The sequence below is a fragment of the Pseudorca crassidens genome, chromosome 4, assembly GCF_039906515.1.
Source record: "Pseudorca crassidens isolate mPseCra1 chromosome 4, mPseCra1.hap1, whole genome shotgun sequence".
Lineage (NCBI taxonomy): Eukaryota > Metazoa > Chordata > Mammalia > Artiodactyla > Delphinidae > Pseudorca > Pseudorca crassidens.
Window position 1 is genome coordinate 146,886,132 of NC_090299.1, and position 21,500 is coordinate 146,907,631.

A 21,500-nucleotide genomic window follows, 5' to 3' on the forward strand; every position below is an offset into this window, starting at 1 on the left:
TGGGCCTCAGCTTCCCCATCTTGTAACAGGTGACACAGTACCTAATAACGTGTAGTAACTATAGTAGTATCTACTTAGTATGTTTTTGCAGGATTAAATGAGCTAACATATGCAGAGTACTCAGCACAGTCCCTTGTTGGGCACTGAGTGAGTGTTAGCTGATGTTGCTTTTTTGTTTGTTTTAACTTTTTATTTTCTTGGAGTGTAGCCGATTAACAATGTTTTGATAGTTTCAGGTGCACAGCAAAGCGACTCAGCCATACATATACATGTATCCACTCTCCCCCAGACTCCCCTCCCAGCCAGGCTGCCGCATAACATTGAGCAGAGTTCCCGGTGCTATACAGTAGGTCCTTGTTGGTTATTCATTTTAAATATAGCAGTGTGTACATGTCAGTCCCAAACTCCCTAACTATCCCTTCCCCCCATCCTTCCCCCCAGTAACCATAAGTTTGTTCTCTAAGTCTGTGAGTCTGTTTCTGTTTTGTAAATAAGTTCACTTGTATCATTTCTTTTTAGATTCCACATATAAGGGATGTCATACGATGTTTCTCTTTCTCTGTCTGACCTACTTCACTCAGTAGGACAAACATGCACCCCAATGTTCATTGCAGCTCTATTTACAATAGCCAAGACATGGAGGCAACCTAAATGTCCATTGACAGAGGAATGGAAAGAGAAGATGTGGTACATATATATATAATGGAATATTACTCGGCCATTAAAAAGAATAAAATAATGCCATTTGCAGATGGCATTATTTTATTAATGATGGACCTAGTTGATGTTATTTCGGATTGATGGTTAGTAAGTTTCCCTCTAACTTTGATAGTTTGCGAGACTATTGGAACAATTTAATAGGACAGCCATTGTTCTAAGATTAAATTTTGGAATTCTAAGGAAAATTTTATGAAAGGCTTCCCCCAGTGAAGACCCCTCACCGGTGGGGCTTCCATGTTTCTGCATCTGGGTTGTGCAGGGACCTCCAGTGCTGCCGAGTAGCCTCCTGGGAAGACAGTGCGACATCACGACGAGTAGGAATGGCTCTAAATAGCATATACATAGGTGGCAATGAGACATGGAAAGCATCAGCTCCCTTAATTCTGTGCAGATTTCTTAGAGATAAATCATCAGTAGTCAGTTTTCTTTGTGTAGTAAATGGATCCAGCCAGCTAAGCAGAGAGGAGCTATGTCCCAGTGATCACGTTAGCGTTAGTCAGAGTTGTATTCCCTCTTCCTGCAGTGAATCTCCTTCATTTCCATGTGTGCTGTAAGTGTCTGAACCGGAACTCCCCCAGGATCTCTTCTTTTTTATTACTTAGGTAGCAAGCATGCAGCTTTTATCTCTGTTATTTCTGACCTGCTGTGATGTCAGCTGACCTGGGCGGATTAATTTTTAATAGACGTGCCATACTTAAGTCCAGAGTTCTTTGTGACCAGACACATGGCTAAAACCAAAACCACCGTACCCAGGGAATTCTGGTCCAGATATGAAAACGCTTTTGTTTTATGTGGTCCTTTAAGATGAAAATCCAGTTTGAAGCCTCAACTCTTTTCTCTTTTCCTTTGAATAATTGTCTTGCAACATATTTGTCTGTTTCATTGCTCTAGAATTACTGATTAAAATATAAAATATTTCCCAAGCCCTCAGTGGGGAATGGTCAGTGAACACAGTCTCAAACTCGCTCTCTAAGCAGGTAGGTAATGCATAGGACATGCTATCACGGACTACAGGGCTGTTCTCACTTTGTTCTTGTTATTCTGTTTGAGCGCCAACTATCAAAACATGAGATAGCCTTGTATTCTTAGATCGCTTCAAACTAAAACAGAGGAATAGTTGGTCTGACTGATTCTTTAGTTATATTGAACTATGTATTACATGTAATTATATAACTCTTTTGAGTAGGAGCCTTAAATTATAAGACTTATAGAATGAAAGAAAGAGAGAAAAAGGAGAGAGAAATCATTTAAACATTTCATATTGCATAGGTGAGAAACTTCTGTTCTATCTGCAGCTAATGATGAAACATGTCTTTTTATTTGGTTAAGGTTGAAATTCTTTTTCTTTTTTTAACATCTTTATTGGAGTATAATTGCTTTACAATGGTGTGTTAGTTTCTGCTTTATAACAAAGTGAATCAGTTATACATATACATATGTTCCCATATCCCCTCCCTCTTGCGTCTCCCTCCCTCCCACCCTCCCTATCCCACCCCTCTAGGTGGTCACAAAGCACCAAACTGATCTCCCTGTGCTATGCGGCTGCTTCCCACTAGCTATCTACCTTACGTTTGGTAGTGTATATATGTCCATGCCTCTCTCTCACTTCGTCCCAGCTTATAAGGTTGAAATTCTTAATGGTCTTATTTTTCTCCTTTTTTATTTATTTATTTATTTTTTGGTACGCGGGCCTCTCACTGCTGCGGCCACTCCCGTTGCTGAGCACAGGCTGCAGACGCGCAGGCTCAGCGGCCATGGTCACGGGCCCAGCCACTCCGCGGCATGTGGGATCCTCCCAGACCGGGGCACGAACCCGCGTCCCCTGCATCGGCAGGTGGACTCCCAACCACTGCGCCACCAGGGAAGCCCTATTTCTCATTTTTAAATAAGTGAATTTCCTAGAGATTATCATACCAAGTGAACTAAGTCAGACAGAGAAAGACAAATGTCCTATGATACCACTAATATGTGGAATCTAGAAAAATGATACAGATGAACTTATTTACAAAACAGAAATAGACTCACAGACATAGAAAACAAACTTATGGTTACCAGAGGGGAAAGGGGATGGGGAGGGATAAATTAGGAGTTGGGGATTAACAGAGACAAATTACTGTATACAAAATAGGTAAACAATTGTAAAGCAATTATACTCCTATAAAGATGTTAAGAAATAATAATAAATAAATAAATGAACAAATAAAATAGATAAACAGCTAGGGCCTTCTGTATAGCACAGGAAACTATATTCAATATCTTATAATAACCTATAATGGAAAAGAATCTAAAAAAGAATATACGTGTGTGTGTGTGTGTGTGTGTGTGTATATGTATACATATATATCTGAATCACCTTGCTGTACACCTGAAATTAACACAACATTGTAAACCAACTATACTTCAATTAAAAAATAAACAGAATCATACAGTAAAAGGTAAAAATTTAAAAAGTGAATTCAAGAAACAGTGTCACCCATAAGCTACAATTTCTTTAGCCATGTACTTTATATATACCACTGGTGACACTAGGAAAATGACACATTTTGTCTTCTTGTCAGTGAAGCGATGGGTCAGAATGGAGCCCCAGAAGACAGCTGTGTTAACAAAAAGGCAGTCTGAGGGATGGCCCCATGTTAGTCACAAAGCATCAACAAGCACATGAGTAGTATTTTGTAGTTAACTCAGGATCACTGTATATTTTTTACTGGAGACATGTTTGGTTAATGGTCACAAACACATACTGTCTTTGCAGAAATTTTGGTGCACAGAGACCACAGAGTTCAAGCTCAAAGCAGAGATCAGTTGTAATATTTTTTAAGAGTGATATCTGCTAGATTCAGACAGATTAAAGGGCTTCAGGACCTCAAGTAACACCTTTTCAAACTGAGTTTTGATGAGGAGAAATGTAGACAGCACACCCATGCCAACATCAACATCAGACTTCGTTTAGCCGATGCCCTCTGTCCTCACCAACCACCGAGCCCTTCCCCCAGGGGTTTTGCTCCTTTGCCACTTGGCAGTGAGGTGGTTGCGTGCTGCTTTACTGTTCAAGTCATCTTAACCCTTTCCCTGTCCTGGTTCCATTGATTTTAGTCCTTATAGAAAATTACTCCTGTCTTATGAAATATCATGAAATAGACGATGTCATCTACTCAGCTAAATAGTCCCATCTTCTGCAGCTTTATACTACATTTTTGTTGTTTTTCTAGGAATTGCTTTCCACTCACCTTCTCCTTCCCTCATACTCCCTCACCTCTCAATGCATTTTCACTCTTTCCTGTTGGCATTTCCAGAGCTGCTCGTATCTGAGCTCTGCCACTTGGTTGGGGGGGGGGGGGGGGGCAGCCGACAGCGTCAGTGCAAACAATGAAACAACTTCTGTTCGTCTCCGGCTTTAGCTGTGTCTATCTACCAGCATATTCTCTGCCACTCTTTAAGACTCGATAGGCAAGACTCTGTCTTTAACATGCTTTCATTTTTCAAAGTATTTATAGTATCATCTGTGTTACCAGATAACTTGGTTGTCTTTAAATTTTGAGAACCTGTGGGCCTCATCCCACATGAGGTTCATTTTTTTAAATTAATGCGCCTAACTCTCCTGCTGTACTGTGGGGTTTAAAATATTTTTAAGACAGCCATCCTTGTCCTTGAAGCACCTGGCACATTCTGAATTGAAGCACTGTCCTGGAGGATAGGAGACTGGGTTTCTAGACCCAACTCTTGTCATTGATTAGGTGTTTGCTCTGGAATTCTTTGGGTTTCAGTGTCCTTATGTGTAATCCGTTGGATTGAATCAGTAGTTCTCAAACCTGACTGCATTTTGGAAGACTTGGGAAGCTTTCTAGAGAGTGTGTGTTTGCGTGTGTGTGTCTCACACATATGTGGACCCTCACCTAAAAATTCTGCCTAATTGGGTGGTGTGAGGACCTGTACGGTAGGAGTTATTTATACTTCTCTCTGTGACCCTAATGTGCAGCCAGCTTTGAAAAGTCACCAGGTTAGATGATGTATGAAGTTTCAACCAGCTTTAATGTTCCGTGATTACAGTATGATCTTTTGAAGTAAAATACTGAGTAAGCACTTGTTGAAGATAATTTTGTAGATTTTAGAAATACTTTGATAGCTGAAGGAGCAATTGTTCCATGATTCAAACTGTGGGAATCCCAGAATTTAAGATCGTGGCCAAATTCCAGCCTTGTGTAAATCACAGTATCCACAAGTGTATTTAAAGCGTAATCTTTTCTTGTTCTTTTAATGAAGGAGAGGATTACAAATGAAATACCCAACATCATCTGAGATCTATCCCGAAAATATGTCAGATAGGATTTTTTTAATGAGGAAAGAAATACATTGAGGTGGGTCTTGCAGCGAAGGGAAATCAATATCATCCTATTCCCTCCCAAAATGACAAATCAGGATTTTGTGCTAAGTCTGTTTTTTTTTTCAAGGGTGTCTAAAATAATTCATACTGATTTGTCCTTTGTAAGGCTTTCTTTTTTTCTGACTAATTTTATGCATGTATCTTACTTTAACTGTAGTCTTAAGTAGCCTCTGAGGTTTCAGGTACAGAGCATGTATTTGAAACATGCTAAATCCTAACGTGCTAAGCAGAAGCGCACAAAACAAGCTTATTGAATGACCTCAGCGGAGGCCGTAAACTCCTAAACCGATGGGGTCTCACAGGGTTCACGTGATTCCTTAGTGGTTTCAGTGAGGGATGTCCAGCCATGATGCCAAACCACTCCCTCCCAGGCACACGTGAGTTTCTCTTCCATAACACCCTCCGATGGAGAAGTTATCAACAGGGATCTGTGGGGAAAGTTGGAAGCACGCACTGCTCCTCAGGGCAGCCCTAGCACATTCTCTTTTGAAGGCAAGTGAGGGTGGAGACAGAGGGTAGATGATGGCTGTCAGTTAGATTTGCCGATTCCGGTCAGGGCATAGTGTCCCGAGTTACAGCCTTCCATCTAAAATGTGAAGCTGGGAATTCCCCGGTGGTCCAGTGGTTAGAACTCTGCGCTTCCACTGCAGGGGGCACGGGTTCTATCTCTGGTTGGGGAGCTAAGAACCTGTAAGCCGTGCAGCACAGCCAAACGAAAACTAAACAAATAAATAAAATGTGCCTCCCGAGTTCAGTTCCTCCTGATGCATTCAGAAAACAAGCGTGCTCTGAAGAACCATTTGGCCTCTTACCCTTGTTCTTTTCCAGAGCCCACCCCGGCTTTCTCCTCGTGGCAGCAGGAGAGTGTACACGCTGACGAAGCACGCCTCTCCCCGCAGGCAGGGCGCCTGATTCGGCAGCTCCTGGATGAGGACAGCGGCCCCATGCTCTCTCCCCGCTTCTACGCTTACGGGCAGAGCAGGCAGTACCTGGACGACACGGAAGTGCCCCCGTCTCCCCCCAATTCCCATCCTTTCATGAGGTGTGTTTCTTTATGTCGCAGATGCGCAAAGGTACCATCCCTGTAACGTTAGAAGACCTAGGAATGCTGCTGATGGCTAGTAGTTTTTTTAATTAAGTCGTACGTAGATGGAGGAACATATTTGAGACTCTCCATCCTAGTGCACACCCTCTGTTGTAATTTTTCACTTGACCTGTGGCCCAACGACAGCATCATCAGCTGCGTCTCCATCAGCCCCTCCTTTCCAGAGCTCTCTCATATTTAACCATGAGGTCCACTGTGCACATGTCAGTCCTAGCTTCGCCGAATGTAAAGGTGAGCTGGAGAAGACTGGATCTATGGCAAAGGCAGGACATGCAGAGCTCAAGGTCACAACATGAATTAGCAGTCAGCTTTCTTTTATTCGAGAGGATAAACGCGGTGTGGACGGTCCCGCCCACCCCTGTCTACCCCATCCTTCATCCCTCATCCCCAGAGCCCCTCCCAGCAGGTGGTGACTGTTCCTAGGGAAGCTGACCCCGCCCTGTGTCCCTCACAGGCGACGCAGCTCCTCTCTGGGCTCCTATGACGATGGGCAAGAGGACCTGACACCTGCGCAGCTCACGCGAAGGATTCAGAGCCTGAAAAAGAAGATCCGAAAGTTTGAAGACAGATTCGAAGAAGAGCGGAAGTACAGGGTGAGCGTCCTCGCCGGCTTCCCTCCGTCCCCCGCCTCCCTCGACGAGATGTATCTGAGTGTCAGCAAGTCAGAGAAGTGGTAAAGGGGAAGGGAAATTTCTAGGGAATCTCAAAACAAAAAGGCACTAAGCACTGGGTAATAAACCCTGATAAACCCCAGACACCATGTATCAGCAAATTCCTTGCACGGGTGTATCCTTACAAAGGAACGGAATGCTTTCCTCAACGTCTTGCAAATTGATCAGTGAACAGGGACGGGAAAAATCATTAAATGAAGTATTTCGCTTGCCTAAAACGTAATTCAAGATTATCTTCTAAAATTTTATTAGTACTGACCTCATTCTACTCTCAGCTCTATCCTTAGTATTTCTCACAAGAGTGGCAAAAAAGGCATTTTTCGTGGTGTTTGTAGTGTAAAATATCGTATACCCCTCTGCTTTCTATCCCGTTAGCCTGACAGGTTGAACCCTACAGATAAAGGAAAAGAGGCCATGGGCCTCATAGAAGTCCATGATCATAAAAATCCAGAATTTTGCCTCTGAGGAATTCTTTGAAAGCATCAAAAATAACCAGATAGGGCTTCCCTGGTGGCGCAGTGGTTGAGAGTCCTCCTGCCGATGCAGGGGACACGGGTTCGTGCCCCGGTCCGGGAAGATCCCACATGCCGCGGAGCGGCTGGGCCCGTGAGCCATGGCCGCTGGGCCTGCGCGTCCAGAGCCTGTGCTCTGCAACGGGAGAGGCCACAGCAGTGAGAGCCCCACGTACCGCAAAAAAAAAAAAATAACCAGATAGTATTAAAAAATAAACAAACAACCAGATATAAAGAAGGATAATGGAATCACACCTGTGAAGTTGCTCTGATTAATCACGGTTCATTTATTGTTCCAGTGGAACTCAACTTTTCCTTCCTGTTTAAAACAAACTGATTATCAAACTCTTGTTTTTCCTGCCCCAATTCCAAAACATTTACTCAAGATTTCCTTTTCTCAGCCTTCCCACAGCGACAAAGCAGCCAATCCGGAGGTTCTGAAATGGACAAACGACCTTGCCAAATTCCGGAAACAACTTAAAGGTAGGTAAAGCTCTAGACCTACGGTGTGGTCTCCGGAGAACAAGCCAGGTGCAGGAGCTGCGACCTCACCACGTGCTGAGCGCCCCTCGCTGCTAAAATATTCCAGGAAAGACAAGTCCCTTGAAGCTGCTTCCCAGGGCTCTACGTGTTCAGGGCACACTTTCTCCATGTCTTCCCATGGCCTCAATCACGGGGAAGCCCAGATCAGCTAAGATGCAAATTCGGCAGCATAGTTTTTACTTCCCTAAATCACTAATATAAGGATGATGGTTTCAATTCGAAGTACCTGTTTAATCCAAGGCTTTATTTGCTCTGGAATTAAGACATAGAACACAGATGGATATGAGAAGGATTTGGTCCCTGTCCCTCAAAGCGCTTGCTGTCTTTTAGGACACAGAGTCATATACACAATAGAATAGAATACAAAGTGAAAATAATTCCAAAATGAGGTCTGTACGTCATACAGAAAAAGTTGGCCAGCACTTGGGCGCTACATCTGCAAATACCTGTAAACGCTAAGGGAATCAGTGTAGGAAGACATCCGCCTCATTCTGAGAACAGCAAACAGGTTGGTGTGGCTAAGCATGGCTGTTAAAGAACTAAAACTTTCTCAGGAATTAGGGTTAGGAAATCATACCAGAGAATCCAGGAAGACGTTATCATTTTTCTTGGGTTTAACACAATAACCCAGGGATTTTGACTTTCTGGGGGAAAAAAAGACAAGGCTAAGCAGTCGTCAACAGCATAGAGAAACAATCTGGGTTCAGCAGACGTCAGTTCCCATACATCTCCACCCCCAAATCTTTTCTCCTAGAGTCAAAACTGAAGATATCGGAAGAGGACCTGAGCCCCAGGATGCGGCAGCGAAGCAATACTCTCCCCAAGAGTTTCGGCTCCCAGCTTGAGAAAGAAGACGAGAAGAAGCAGGAGCTGGTAGACAAGGCCTTAAAGCCTAGCGTCGAAGCCACGCTGGAGTCCATCCAAAGGAAGCTCCAGGAGAAGCGGGTGGAAACCAGCCGTCCTGAGGACATTAAGGTGTGGTTCTCTGAAGGCCCCGAGCCGACCGCTAATCCTGAAGCATTCCAGTCAGCGTGGTAGGATGGCAGGGCCCGTCCCAGGGTCCCAATGGGAAGGGGGGTAGAGCGGCACCTTCTTAAACCTCCCGCACTCTGAGACGTCCAGAGAAGCAGATAAAACAAACTCAGAGTGTTTTAACTGTAGGGACTTTGGGTTTGGACTGCAGACTGAAAGCAGGAAACCCTGTTGTACAGATTGAAGAATGGACTTGTTTCAGTTAATAGACAGCGTGGTGACTCTCTGAGGATTAGAGACAAGCCTTTGGGATTGTGTGTCCTGTAACTGTAGTCATTGCCGGAGCCGGTAAGCTGAGCCCCATGTGCCTTGCAGCCTTGTTTACCTCAGTCCAACGTGCCTTTGCCCACGGCATGGGAGATAGGAGTACTCACAGGTGACGATTCTGCTGTGCTGTCTGTGTTTCCAGTAAGACACCAGGAATAGCTAATTCCTAGCTTTGGATCGAGCTAGGGAGGGCTGTTGGATAAACATTCTTTGTAACCTTACCGTGGGAAATTTGTTTAACTAAATAAAGAAGTCGGGACGTTCACAAATGTTTTCCCCTTTCTCATTTTCTGTCCTTGTGTTTATACAGGATATGACCAAAGACCAGATTGCTAATGAGAAAGTGGCCCTGCAGAAAGCTCTGTTATATTATGAAAGCATTCATGGACGGCCGGTACGTGAATGCACGGAATTTGCTGATTGGGGTAAACTACCTGGCTTTAGAAGGGGATCTTCTACGTTCAGTATTTTGCAGATGAGGTTCCCCAATGTTTAAAATACTCTGTATTTTCACCAGAAGTAAGCTTTCGGAAGGCTACACCAATGATACGAGTTCCACTCTCTAGTAGGTGCTAAATTTCAAAAAGCTCCAAAGAAAAATCAGTTTGCAACTAAAATGTAGTCACTTGTGTCCTGCTTCGAGGGGAAGATGGTGGTGGGGGACATAAATCGGTGCACAGAGCCCTAGAGTGAGGAGACATGCCTGCCCCTCTCTCTGCCCCCATAAAGCTGTCATCGCCGGCTCTAGGCGTTCTTATCCATAAAAGGAAGGTGCTAAACGAGAATGATCTGCCCTAAAATTCAGTTTCTCTGCAATGCTGTTTGCAACCTGTGTTTGTAGAGAAGTTCTAGCTGCCATCGAGAACCAAAAGTGTGAGGAATCCGAGATGCATCTTTGGAAGCATTTGAGACCATTTGTTCTTCAGCAAGAGTGTTTATTGAATGTTTGTTGTTAGTCCTGGGGGAGAGAGCGGCATGACAGCTTCTGCTTTATTCCTTAGGGAACTCGTAATGGATCGCCTAGTCAGTGACTCTTAGTAACCTCCTGTTAAGAATGTTGTCAAGAACCCAGCAAGACGCGTTCTTAAGAGCAGGTGTTTATGTTCACAGATGGATTTTTATACCACCAAAATGCATAGATCTCTTTTCCAATCTCAGCCATAGCTTTGTAATGGAGAGAGTCTTTTCATCCGAAATATGCTCTTTTAGATGAAGAAACTTCGAGAATAATGCACTAGCCTCTCAGATCTGTGAGGGCAGGGGTTCTGGGTTTTGTTTACCTAATGGTGAACCTGGCCCTCAGCAGCTAGCACAAGACCTGACACGGGGCATGTGCCCAATAAACTATCTGTTGAATGATCCTCCGTGGTATTTTGGTTCTGAATTTATTAGGTTTAAATTACAAAAAAAAAAAAAAAAAAAACTGGAGCTGATGATGACTGATGTTGCTGGCCTGTCCCTGCAGTGGAAAAATACTGGTGCTCTGGGATAATGGTCATGTTTCAAGCCAAGTTTTGTTTTGGATCTTTTAAAGGCGTTGAGCGAAATAGTCAATGCTCCGGAGCTCTCCTACATCGTGAAACTTTGTCGTTCTCTTCTGGGGTATTCAAAGCTTGTAGAGATGCAACTAAACTTCTTCTAACAGAGAGAAACCCCTTCTCCACTAAAGGGCTGTCCTCACGGCCACCAGGCAGGCCTCCATGAGGGAGGTGGGACTTAGGTATCTTCCTTCTTTCCATCGTGTGGATTCAGGTTATGACGTTGACAGACTCCTTCAAAGACTTCCTTGCCTGAGGCCCGAGATCTCTCCGCTGAACACTGGTCTTTACCTTACTGTCAGTGCAGGGGTTTGTGTGCCATGGTACTTGTTGCTCCGAGCTGGGCACAGTGTCTCTCATTCTGCCTGGACTGTGGCAGCATGCAGGCGGTAGGATCAGCAGACCTAGATGCAAACCTCCGCCCTGCTGACTCCGGCTCCGTGACTCGGCTGCTTAGGTAACTCTCAGAGCCTCAGTGTTTTGTCTTTATAATAGATGTCTGTTATAGGTTGTCATGGAGATTAAATGACATTACACACACACACACACACACACACACACACACACACACACACATTTACCTGTAGGCTGTCTGGCGTTGAGGAAGTAGGGCAGAGTGGCTTTGGGGAGAGATGGGTGGGATTCCTCAGTAAATGGTAGGTTTCATTTCTGGTACAATTACATGTTCTGCCTTCTGCTGTCTATTTCTTATTAAATGATTGAATCGGGAGAAATGCACATGTTTTAGCACTCTTATCATTAGGAATCTGAACTATTAATTCGTGGTCCTTTCTTTCATCGTTATTTTATTTTATTTTATTTTGTTTTGTTTTTTGTTTTTTTTTTTGGGGGTACGCGGGCCTCTCACTGTCGTGGCCTCTCCCGTTGCAGAGCACAGGCTCCGGACGCGCAGGCTCAGCGGCCATGGCTTACGGGCCCAGCCGCTCCACGGCATGGGGGATCTTCCCGACCGGGGCACGAACCCGTGTCCCCTGCATCGGCAGGCGGACTCTTACCACTGCGCCACCAGGGAAGCCCCCATCATTCTTTTAGATGAAGGAAGCACACTTCTGGGATCTGAATTCTAGCATCTCATGGGGCAGGGGACAGATGCTCTAGGAAGTTCAAGTGTCATTGATTCCTGTTCCTGAGTCGGGCTTTCTGCCTGTCTCTGGAACATGATACTCCAGCCTCCTCAGGAAAAGCAGAGTTCACTTGATATCTGGCCAGTCTGAAAATCAAAGAGTGAACTTTTCATTCTTAGATCTGTGATGTTGCCACGGACCCTGGACTTATAAATACGAAAAATACATATACTTCCAGAGCTAAAACATTATTGAACATTTGTTGTTAGTCCTGGGGGAGAGAGTAGCATGACAGCTTCTGCTCTATTCCTTAGGGAACTCGTAATCAGATCGCCTAGTCAGTGACTCTTAGTAACCTTCTGTTAAGAATGTTGTCAAGAACCCAGCAAGACACGTTCTTAAGAGCAGGTGTAAGGCAGCATGAAGTTTATGTTCACAGATGGATTTTTATACCGCCAAAATGCATAGATCTCTTTTCCAGTCTCAGCCATAGCTTTGTAATGGAGAGAGTCTTTTCATCCGAAATATGCTCTTTTAGATGAAGAAACTTCGAGAATAATGCACTAGACTCTCAGATCTGTGAGGGCAGGGATCCCAAACCCCGAGTTTTTTAGAAAAGCAGATGCTTAGAGCCTGATGGTTTTTTGCTGAGTCTACAGATTCTGATATAAAAGGACACTAACAGTCAAAATCACAGGCCACGTGTGCTGCTTCTGTACACGTTTTAACAAGGCTGTTTGCTCTAACGGGACACCCTCCAGACAGACCGACACATGTAAGGAAAACAAAAACACGCTCATCTACACACTGGCACATAATTCCCTATGAATTATTATTGAAGTGTGTCCTTTTCAACATTTGAGGGTCTCATCAGAAGACCACGTCACAGAAGTCCAACAGACAGCTGCAGCTCCCTGTGTTACCTTGTTTACGGACCCCGATGTTGGTGGAGGGGAGAGACTGGGTGGCTTGCTCACAGCTTCTGGGTTCTCACTGATATATTTTAATCTTTTGTTTAAAAAACCGGGGAACTAACAGGACCCTAAACGCACCATGTTCGAATTTAAATGCAAATTCTAAAGCCACATATAAATACTATCATTTGTTTATCTGCTGTTTGGGATTATTTGATCTGATCTTTGCCCAGTCAGCCTAGCATTGTCACCTGATAGTAAAGAAGAGCGGGTCACCGTTTTCCGAATCAACGGGCCAAGAATGCGGCCGTTATAAGAATGCATCTCATCTGTCTTCTCCCACTAGCGGTTTTATGACTCAGAGACACCCCTCCACACACAGATTCAGACCATTTTTTGTTTTACTAAGGAGATTTGATATATTTTTCTGAGACTTATAGCGCAAACCAAATAGGATAGTAAGAGACCAGTGGATGGAGATTTCGTTCCATCAAAAGCAAAGGTTGAGTGGAAGGTGCTGCCTTCACCCGTTAGATCTTCATAGCTAGATGTTCATGCTGTCTTGATTTGGGTGTAAACGTGTATCTTAGGCTTAACCCTATTTCCGCACATTGAAAGCCACTCAGAGCTGCCACTTAAATGAAAATTTAAATAAAGGCTTGAAGCAAGAAGAGGGAGGGGCTTCCCTGGTGGCGCAGTGGTTGAGAGTCCACCTGCCGATGCAGGGGACATGGGTTCGTGCCCCGGTCCGGGAAGATCCCACATGCCGCGGAGCGGCTGGGCCCGTGAGCCATGGCCGCTGAGCCTGCGCGTCCGGAGCCTGTGCTCTGCAACGGGAGAGGCCACAACAGTGACAAGACTGTGTACCACAAAAAAAAAGAGGAGGGAAAGTATGTTGAAAAGACAATATACTATAAGCTTGGCCTAAAGTCATTTTTAAGCAATTATGGATCATAACGATTTTCTAATTTGAATTCTGCAGTTTACCAGTCAAGAAACCGAGACTCAACCTCACTGGCTCATTCAAAGGGCTATTCTTGGTTAGGAGTGGAATCCCTGAGCAGCTGATGACTCGAGAATAAGAGATGGCAAACTTCCGAACAGTTTGCCCCTGGTCGACTTAATATCGGCGGCCCTTTTTTTAACGGTTTAACCAAGAGTGCTGCTTTGTTTTTCTAACTCTGGGTTAGATTTTGGCTCTGCTCACAAGTCCAGCAGCGGTAATTACAGAAGACGTGGCTTTACGAAGCGTGAAAGTTGTCTTGACCTTTGGTATCACCAGGCCTCTGGCTTCAGACATTTATCATGGAAATAATCCTGGTGTACATCAAGTAGTATTCTTTCCATCACCTCAGACCTAAAGATCATGGACATTTTTGGTGTTTAGCTACTTCCATCACATGCCAGCATTAACTTCGGTCAAATCATGATGAGTTTTGACTCTCCAGAGTCAACCACTGGATCTCATCGGATCTCTCACAGGTGATTAGTTCTGAGGGTCATTCATTTGTAAAATGAGCAATTCATAGAAAGTCTAAACAGCAGCGTTACAAGCCACATGTAAGCCAGCTTATCCTCTTCATCTGCTCTAACTAGAAAATTAGGTTTTCCAACAAAGAGTTAGAAAGGACATTGATTCTGTCACATTTGCCACGTCTGGCTGATTTTAGCATTAAGTCTCCTTCCAAAATCCAAAGTCTCCTTTTATAATCCAAAGATGTTTCTACAGTTGACCCTTGAATAATTCGGGAGTTAGGCATTGTTCAACCCTCCGCATAGTCGAAAATCTGAGTATAACTTAGAGCCGGCCCTCTGTATCCATGGTTCCACCATATCTGAGGCTCCGAATCCGTGGAGGCAACCAGGTAGTAGACGGTGTAGTAATGTAGTATTTACTATTGAAAAAAGTCCGCGTGTGAGTGAACCCGTGTAGTTCAAACCCATTTTGTTCTACGGTCAGATGTAGTAATAGGATGCTAGTCCGCAATGGGGAAATGTTGGCTACTTATTAGTCTTATTTTTCGCACGTCTTTTGGTCACTAAACATCTGTGACCAAAAGACGTGGTCTTTTATCTTACATAATCTTACATCTTACATAATATTTGTCATGGTTTGAAAATTAGGATGTGCCTTAATCTCATCTGCAATACATTTAATGAATACATCTTGTAGTAAAAAACAAAAATCGTTTCATGTGTTCCAGTACTAAATTTTGTCGTTTTACATGTGAGGTTGTACAAGTCATTTATTTCTATTCCTCACACTTATTTGTGGCTACTGTTGAGCTTCTGTTGAAGCTCAACCTGAATACAGAAAAGAGCCTGAATTATAAATATATATGTTGATGAGTTTTCACAAAGTAGAAAAATCCACGTAACCAACATCCTGATCAAGAAATAAAGTGTGGCCTGCCCTCTGGAAGCCCTTCTCATGCCCCCTTCCAGTCAGTACCATGACCTTCCACCCCACCCACAAGAGCCATTCTCTTGACTTCTAACGTGACACAGTTGATTTGCTGATTTTTGAACTTCGTATAATTAGAAGTTTACAGTATGTATTCTCAGGTGTCTGGCTTGTTCTCCTTGGCTTCATTTTTGTGAGGTTAATCCATGATGTTGCCTATAGTTGTGTCCATTCATGTTCATGGCTGTGTAGTATTCAGTTTTGGAACTTACTTGTTCTACTCTTGGGCATATGGATGGTTTCCAGTTTGGGGTTCTTATAAATAGTGCTGTTACGAACATTCTTATGAATGTCTTTGAACTTAAGACCACACTTGTTTGCTGTGTACTTAAGAGCGGAATTGATGAGTCATATGTTTAGCTTTAGGAGATACTGCCAAGTAGTTTTCCAAAGTGTTCACCCTTGCCAGCACTGAGAGAGAATTCCAGTTTCTCAGCATTCTTCCCGACACTTGACACGGTCTGTCTTTCAGGTCAGCCATTGTGGTAGGTATGTAGTAGTGAGGCCTGTGGTTCTAGCCTCACTCTTCTTTTGTATGAAATAATTCCTGTGTTCCCTTGCAGTTCTGACACTCATCTTTTATGAAATACCAAATTTAAAACTCCTTCCTATATGGTAGATAGTAAAAGCAAGAAAATGCCGCCTCTTGATATTTTGGTAACAGGAAGAGATAGAAAGAAGTGATTATTGTTATTGCTGATGACAGAAGATAAATCCTCAAGATGTCTTTGCATAATGGCAGTATTCTAACAAGTTTATCCAAAGTTCACTTACTGTTGATCACTTTGGGAAAGGCAAATAAAAGAGGCAACAAAGGATAATCAATTCATGCATAATGTAGACCTGTCTTCAAAGCTGAAGGCCCAAAAGGCCCATAAGAGAAATGGTCAAAGCGAATACTGTTTGCCCTTCCTTACCTCTGTAACCCTTGCCTTATGTGTACAGTAGAAATAAAATGCAGAAGACCAACAGCAAACTTGAAACAAAGATACTTCATCTCTTACTCCATTTAAGTAAACAAATGCATATTTATGAATTTGGCATACCTATTTATATTTGAAACATTCATTCACTCATTTTACAGATATTTATGGAATACTTTTATCATGTCAGGCACTGAAATAGTTACCAGGGGTACAAAAACACAAACTCCTGGTGTCAAGGGGCTTATAGTCTAAAGAGAAGACAGACGTGTCAACAAGTAGTTACTATAGAGTATTAAAATATATCATCCATTAGGACTGCTGTAATACCATAGACTGGATGGCTTATAAAAGATAGAAATTTACAGTCCTGGAGGCTGGAAGTCCAGGATTAAGGTGCTGGTGTTTAGTGAGGGCCAACTTCCCAGTTCATAGACAGCTATCTTTTCACTGTCCTCTCATGGCAGGAGGAGTGAGGGATCTCTCTGGGGTCTCTTTTATAAGGGCACTAATCCCATTCATGAGGGCTCCATCCTCATGACCTAATCGCCTCCTAAAGGCCCCACTTCCAAATACCGTCACATCGGGGATTCCTTTTCAACATATGCATTTGGAGTGGGGACGGGGGAGTGAGTGGACATGAACATTCTGTCTATAGCAAAGCGTGTATGAATTACAAGGCACACACAGGTTGTGGTAGGTGACACGCAGGGGAAGATGAGCAGGTCTCCCGGAGAGGGACATGTCGGAAAAAGCCTGCACAGGAGTGGGAGCTGGCTCTTAATCTGGAATTTGCTAAACCAAAGAGCAGTGAGGAGGCCATTCCAGGACAGAGGGAACTAGACAAGGAGGTGTGACACAAACTAGTTTCTCTCTGGAGCTTGAGTTATGAGAATGATGATGAGAAGCAGCAGGTAATGAAGGGCTTCAAATACTATGCCCTGTGTTTGAGCTTTATTTCTCCCCACTGCCTGTAGAGTCAGTCCTGTAAACATTTTTGAGCCCTGTGTCAGATTTTAGGGCCACAGAGATGAATCGATCCATGTATTCTATGGGCATATGTGCCTTGAATACCTACTGTTTGCCAGAATTTGTCCCTAAAAACACAACAATTCCAGGGGGAAGAAAGACATTTTGGTTTTTGTTTTTTTGTGGTACGCGGGCCTCTCACTGTTGTGGCCTCTCCCATTGCGGAGCACAGGCTCTGGCCGCGCAGGCTCAGCGGCCATGGCTCACGGGCCCAGCCGCTCCGCGGCATGTGGGATCCTCCCGGACTGGGGCACTAACCCGCGTCCCCTGCATTGGCAGGCGGACTCTCAACCACTGCGCCACCAGGGAAGCCCAAGAAAGACATATTTTTTTTTAATGATTACAGACCTGCATGGTAAGTAGTATAATAGAAACACATGCTTTCTTCTTCCCTGGACCTAGAAAATAGTAAATCATCTGGGAACTCTCAACCTTCAAGAGTTTTACATAGGGAACTAATAATTAATAGTGATCATAGTTTTGATTGAAGAACAGCAGTACTGCTGAGGGAGTGATTTCCAATGATCTGCCGCTGAAGTAGATATTTTAAATATTCACTGATTCATGTTATCAGTTTAGTAAACTTTGCAAGACTGGCAAGTCTTCAGTTGCATCACCTGTACTTTTTCTCGGCCCAGAGCGTGCTTGGCCAGCCTGGCCACCAGGAGCAGGCTTTTCAGCTCTTCTGTTCTTGCATTTCAGGTGAGCAAGAATGAGCGGCAGATTATGAAGCCGTTGTACGACAGGTACCGCCTGGTCAAACAGATCCTGTCGCGAGCCAGCACTGTCCCCATCATTGTGAGTACACTGCGGCCCGGTTGTCAATTACGTGGCTCAATGGGCCCTGGCTATGTTACTTGGGCCCCAACTTGCCTTCTCATGAAAGAATAGTCTCTCATAGTTGAACCTGCCATTAATATCCATGGCCCCTAAGCTTGAGGGATGAATAATTTACCAAAGACTTCTGAGGCTACGTTTGCCAAAAATGAGCAAATCTGAGGCCGACAGAAATTTGTTTTCCCCCTTGGGGATATGCCTTGGCCGTATGCCTCCATCTGACACGTGCTGGGCCAGCTTTCCCACGCTTTCCTCAGAGACGGAGCACCGAGAGGACGGGGCTGTGCCCTCGCCAGGGCCCCGCTACCAAGAGTCTTAGCGGCCTCTGTTAATAGTCTTCTCTCCACCTCCAAGAGCTGGATCAGCCCTGCTGGGAGAGAGCTTCTAAGGCACTCAGGAGAGGGACCCTCCTCTTTTTGGAGGATGTAGGAAAGTGTGAGGTGGAAGAAAAGGGAGGGCAGCTAACAACTGTGAACTGCGCTCAGTGGCCACCGCCCTTGGACTTCACTGCTTTGGGCCTCTGAATTGGGACTTTGTCAGGAGTAGGGAACAGCGACTGGCCCTCAGCTCGAGGAAACCCTTTCGGGCCCTGGCCAACCTGCCCCCCACCACCACCCCCGATCCCAGCCCTGCTGTGAGGGCAGTGTTTCTGCCCTGTCCATCTCGTGGGGACCCTTTGCCTCTGTTTTAGCGCCCACCTCGGGGATCCTGAGGGTTCCTCTGCTGGCCTGTAGGCTTTGTAGTAAGCAGGCGTGGCCTCGCTTTTATGTTGTTGCTGACATGCGTGTTCTTCTCAGCTGCTGCTCTTCTATTCCTCCTTTAAATCTCCTTGTTTATTTCTAGGCCCAAGATGCAGTCTTTCTATGTCTTTTAACAGTATGTTTGTTCATATTTAATGGGGCAGGGTCCAGAGACCTCAGGCAGGTGTGTTTGAAGAAAGCTACCTTTCTGGACGTTTTCTACAGAATAAATCAGTAACCTAACCAACAAAAGGATTAAATCTAAGAAGTCCTTTTTATTCCCCAGTCAGGGGTCCTTAGTGTCCCTCAGTGGGGGGACCGTATAGCCTCTGTTGATAACCTTTGCATCACCCGATGAGCTTACGTTATCGTTAGTTGTTCTGACCAACAAAAGGATTAAATCTAAGAAGTCCTTTTTATTCCCCAGTCAGGGGTCCTTAGTGTCCCTCAGTGGGGTGACCGTATAGCCTGTGTTGATAACCTTTGCATCACCTGATGAGCTTACGTTATCGTTAGTTGTTCTGGAAGTTATGGTGACTAGGAGGAAAGGCGGGAGGCAGGTGCCCCTCAGGTTTTTTCTGCGTGTGTGGTTAACATACTCGTGTGCCATCCTTGCTTTCATGTGGCCTCTGTGGGTGGGGGTCGGGGAGAGCTCCGAAGTGAAGCAGCAACTTGGACAGGAGCTTCAGTTGTGTCTGGTTTTCCTGGGACTTCTTGGCGGGGAGGGGTTCGAGTCTGTAGTTAAAAGGCAGAAGTAAATACTTGCGAGTCAGAAGGGGATGGGGAAAGAAGTTCTCCGTGTAACCTGCCTATTAACGCCTGTCGCAGGGTTCCCCTTCCAGCAAGCGGAGAAGCCCTTTGCTGCAGCCAATTATCGAGGGCGAAACTGCTTCCTTCTTCAAGGAGATAAAGGTGAAGACCCCCAGCTGCTAACCGCTTGCTACCTCTGCAGCAATGTCTCTCCCTCCTTCCCTCTCTCCCACTCTCCCTCTCTCCCTCCTGTGGATGGAAAGCCGCTGTGATCGGGCCCTTGGGCGATGGCTTCCTGCAGCCGTCCCTAAAAATCAGTAGCAGCCGCATAGCACAGGGAGATCAGCTCGGAGCTTTGTGACCCCCTAGAGGGGTGGGACAGGGAGGGTGGGAGGGAGGGAGACGCAAGAGGGAAGAGATATGGGGAGATAGGTACATGTATAGCTGATTCACTTGTTATACAGCAGAAACTAGCACACCATTATAAAGCAATTATACTCCAGTAAAGATGTTAAAAATAAATAAATAACATAGAACTAAATAAATTTAGAAAAAAAATCAGCAGCTGCTTCTAACCAACTTTAAGCAGTCCTCTTTTATTTGTCATAGACCGGCTGATCTCCTTAGTTTCATTTCACTCCCTCGCTGTTGGGTTTTGTTTTGTTTTGTTTTGTTTGTTGTTGTTTGGTTGGTTTTTACTTTGCTTGCAGGGGTATTTGTTTTGTTTTCAAAATGTTTTTTGTTTTGTTTCTTTCCCCCTATTTGAGGAATGGATTTTCTGTACTCCAAAATTTTGTTAAATCAACTCATTGGGTAACTTTAAAAAAAAATCTCCTTTACCAAGTTTATAAGCGAAACCAAAATTAACGAAGGCAGTGTGCGTAGCACACACAAAAAATTATCATTTTATAGACAAATATCTTAGTTGTCTTTGACAGATATGTGGGTACAGTTTCATCCACTCTCCTTTCCTCTCACCTTCCCCCTGGCACATTTAGTCCTTGGTGCTAATTTTATAATCTGTTCTTGATCTGTGAATGTAGCGCTGTGACCAGCAGTCACTAGGACGTGCGCTCTGGTTTTTTCCACCAGGAGTAATCATGGATTTTGTACAGATAATCCTTGTCCTTGGTGGCTACTTCTGCTGAAATGGGAGGAACCGTCTGTGCCCATAGATCTGTAGGGACCTAACTGGCCTAGACTAGGATCAGCCTCTTTCATATTTTTACTTCTGGACAACTGAACACACTGACTGCCTCGTACAGGGCTCTAGAAATGAAAAGTCAAAGTCAATCTTTTTAAAACATTGATGATTGTTATTTAGCAGTTAAGTCAGAAGCAGGAGTAAAACCCCACGTGGAAGTGAGTGTTAAGAGTTTCACTTGTCATATTCCTGTGGCAGCCCCAAGCCTGGGGTGTCGTTTATTTACTGTAGTTAGGAACGATTATTTCAAAATATGGGGGCCTCGTTGCCACGGAGGGACACCAGTTGAGAACCGCTCCATTTTCTTGCCTGATTGCGTCCACTGTAACTGAGGTAAGGAACCGGAAGCCACAAAGCCGTCTCTTCTCTTCACTCTCTTCCTTTTCTTACCTCCCAAGGGTCTTAACTACTTCATAGACCTCACTTGAAGGTGTTAGGCAGTGATCGTGCTCACTAGTCATATTGTTTAAACAGACCTTGTTTTGTCAAGATGCTGTAGATGTGAAATGTAGGCAGATGCGCTACATTGTATCTTCAAAATTAGAGCTACTTTCTTACAATAAGACTCGATGTTGATGAAAGAAGACAAATTTTATCTAGCTGGTAATTTCACACAAGAATTAAAACACCATAATTGAAGAAATCTGGGCAAGTGTGTGCATGAAAATTAGCATATTTCTCTTAGAAGCGTGCGCTAAAACTATTCCTAGATAAAAATGTGTTCTTAAACACATCCGAAATATGACACTTGATAATTGCCTCATGAAACGAATGGAAGACACAGG

The 21,500-nt window shown here is 44.3% G+C and overlaps 1 protein-coding gene across 3 annotated transcripts in view; it reads left to right on the top strand.

The window, feature by feature from the left end:
• The window catches only part of FAM13A (family with sequence similarity 13 member A), a 331,953-nt gene that overhangs the window by 298,601 nt on the left and 11,852 nt on the right, over positions 1 to 21,500 (top strand). For 2 of the 3 annotated variants that reach the window (XM_067736973.1, XM_067736972.1), the window contains exons 15-21: positions 5,930 to 6,143; positions 6,661 to 6,799; positions 7,791 to 7,872; positions 8,687 to 8,907; positions 9,542 to 9,625; positions 17,887 to 17,982; positions 19,590 to 19,673. In XM_067736973.1, coding sequence (XP_067593074.1) covers positions 5,930 to 6,143; positions 6,661 to 6,799; positions 7,791 to 7,872; positions 8,687 to 8,907; positions 9,542 to 9,625; positions 17,887 to 17,982; positions 19,590 to 19,673 — 920 coding nt within the window. The remainder of the gene's footprint in view (positions 1 to 5,929; positions 6,144 to 6,660; positions 6,800 to 7,790; positions 7,873 to 8,686; positions 8,908 to 9,541; positions 9,626 to 17,886; positions 17,983 to 19,589; positions 19,674 to 21,500) is intronic. The other variant, XM_067736974.1, reaches the window with a different exon arrangement.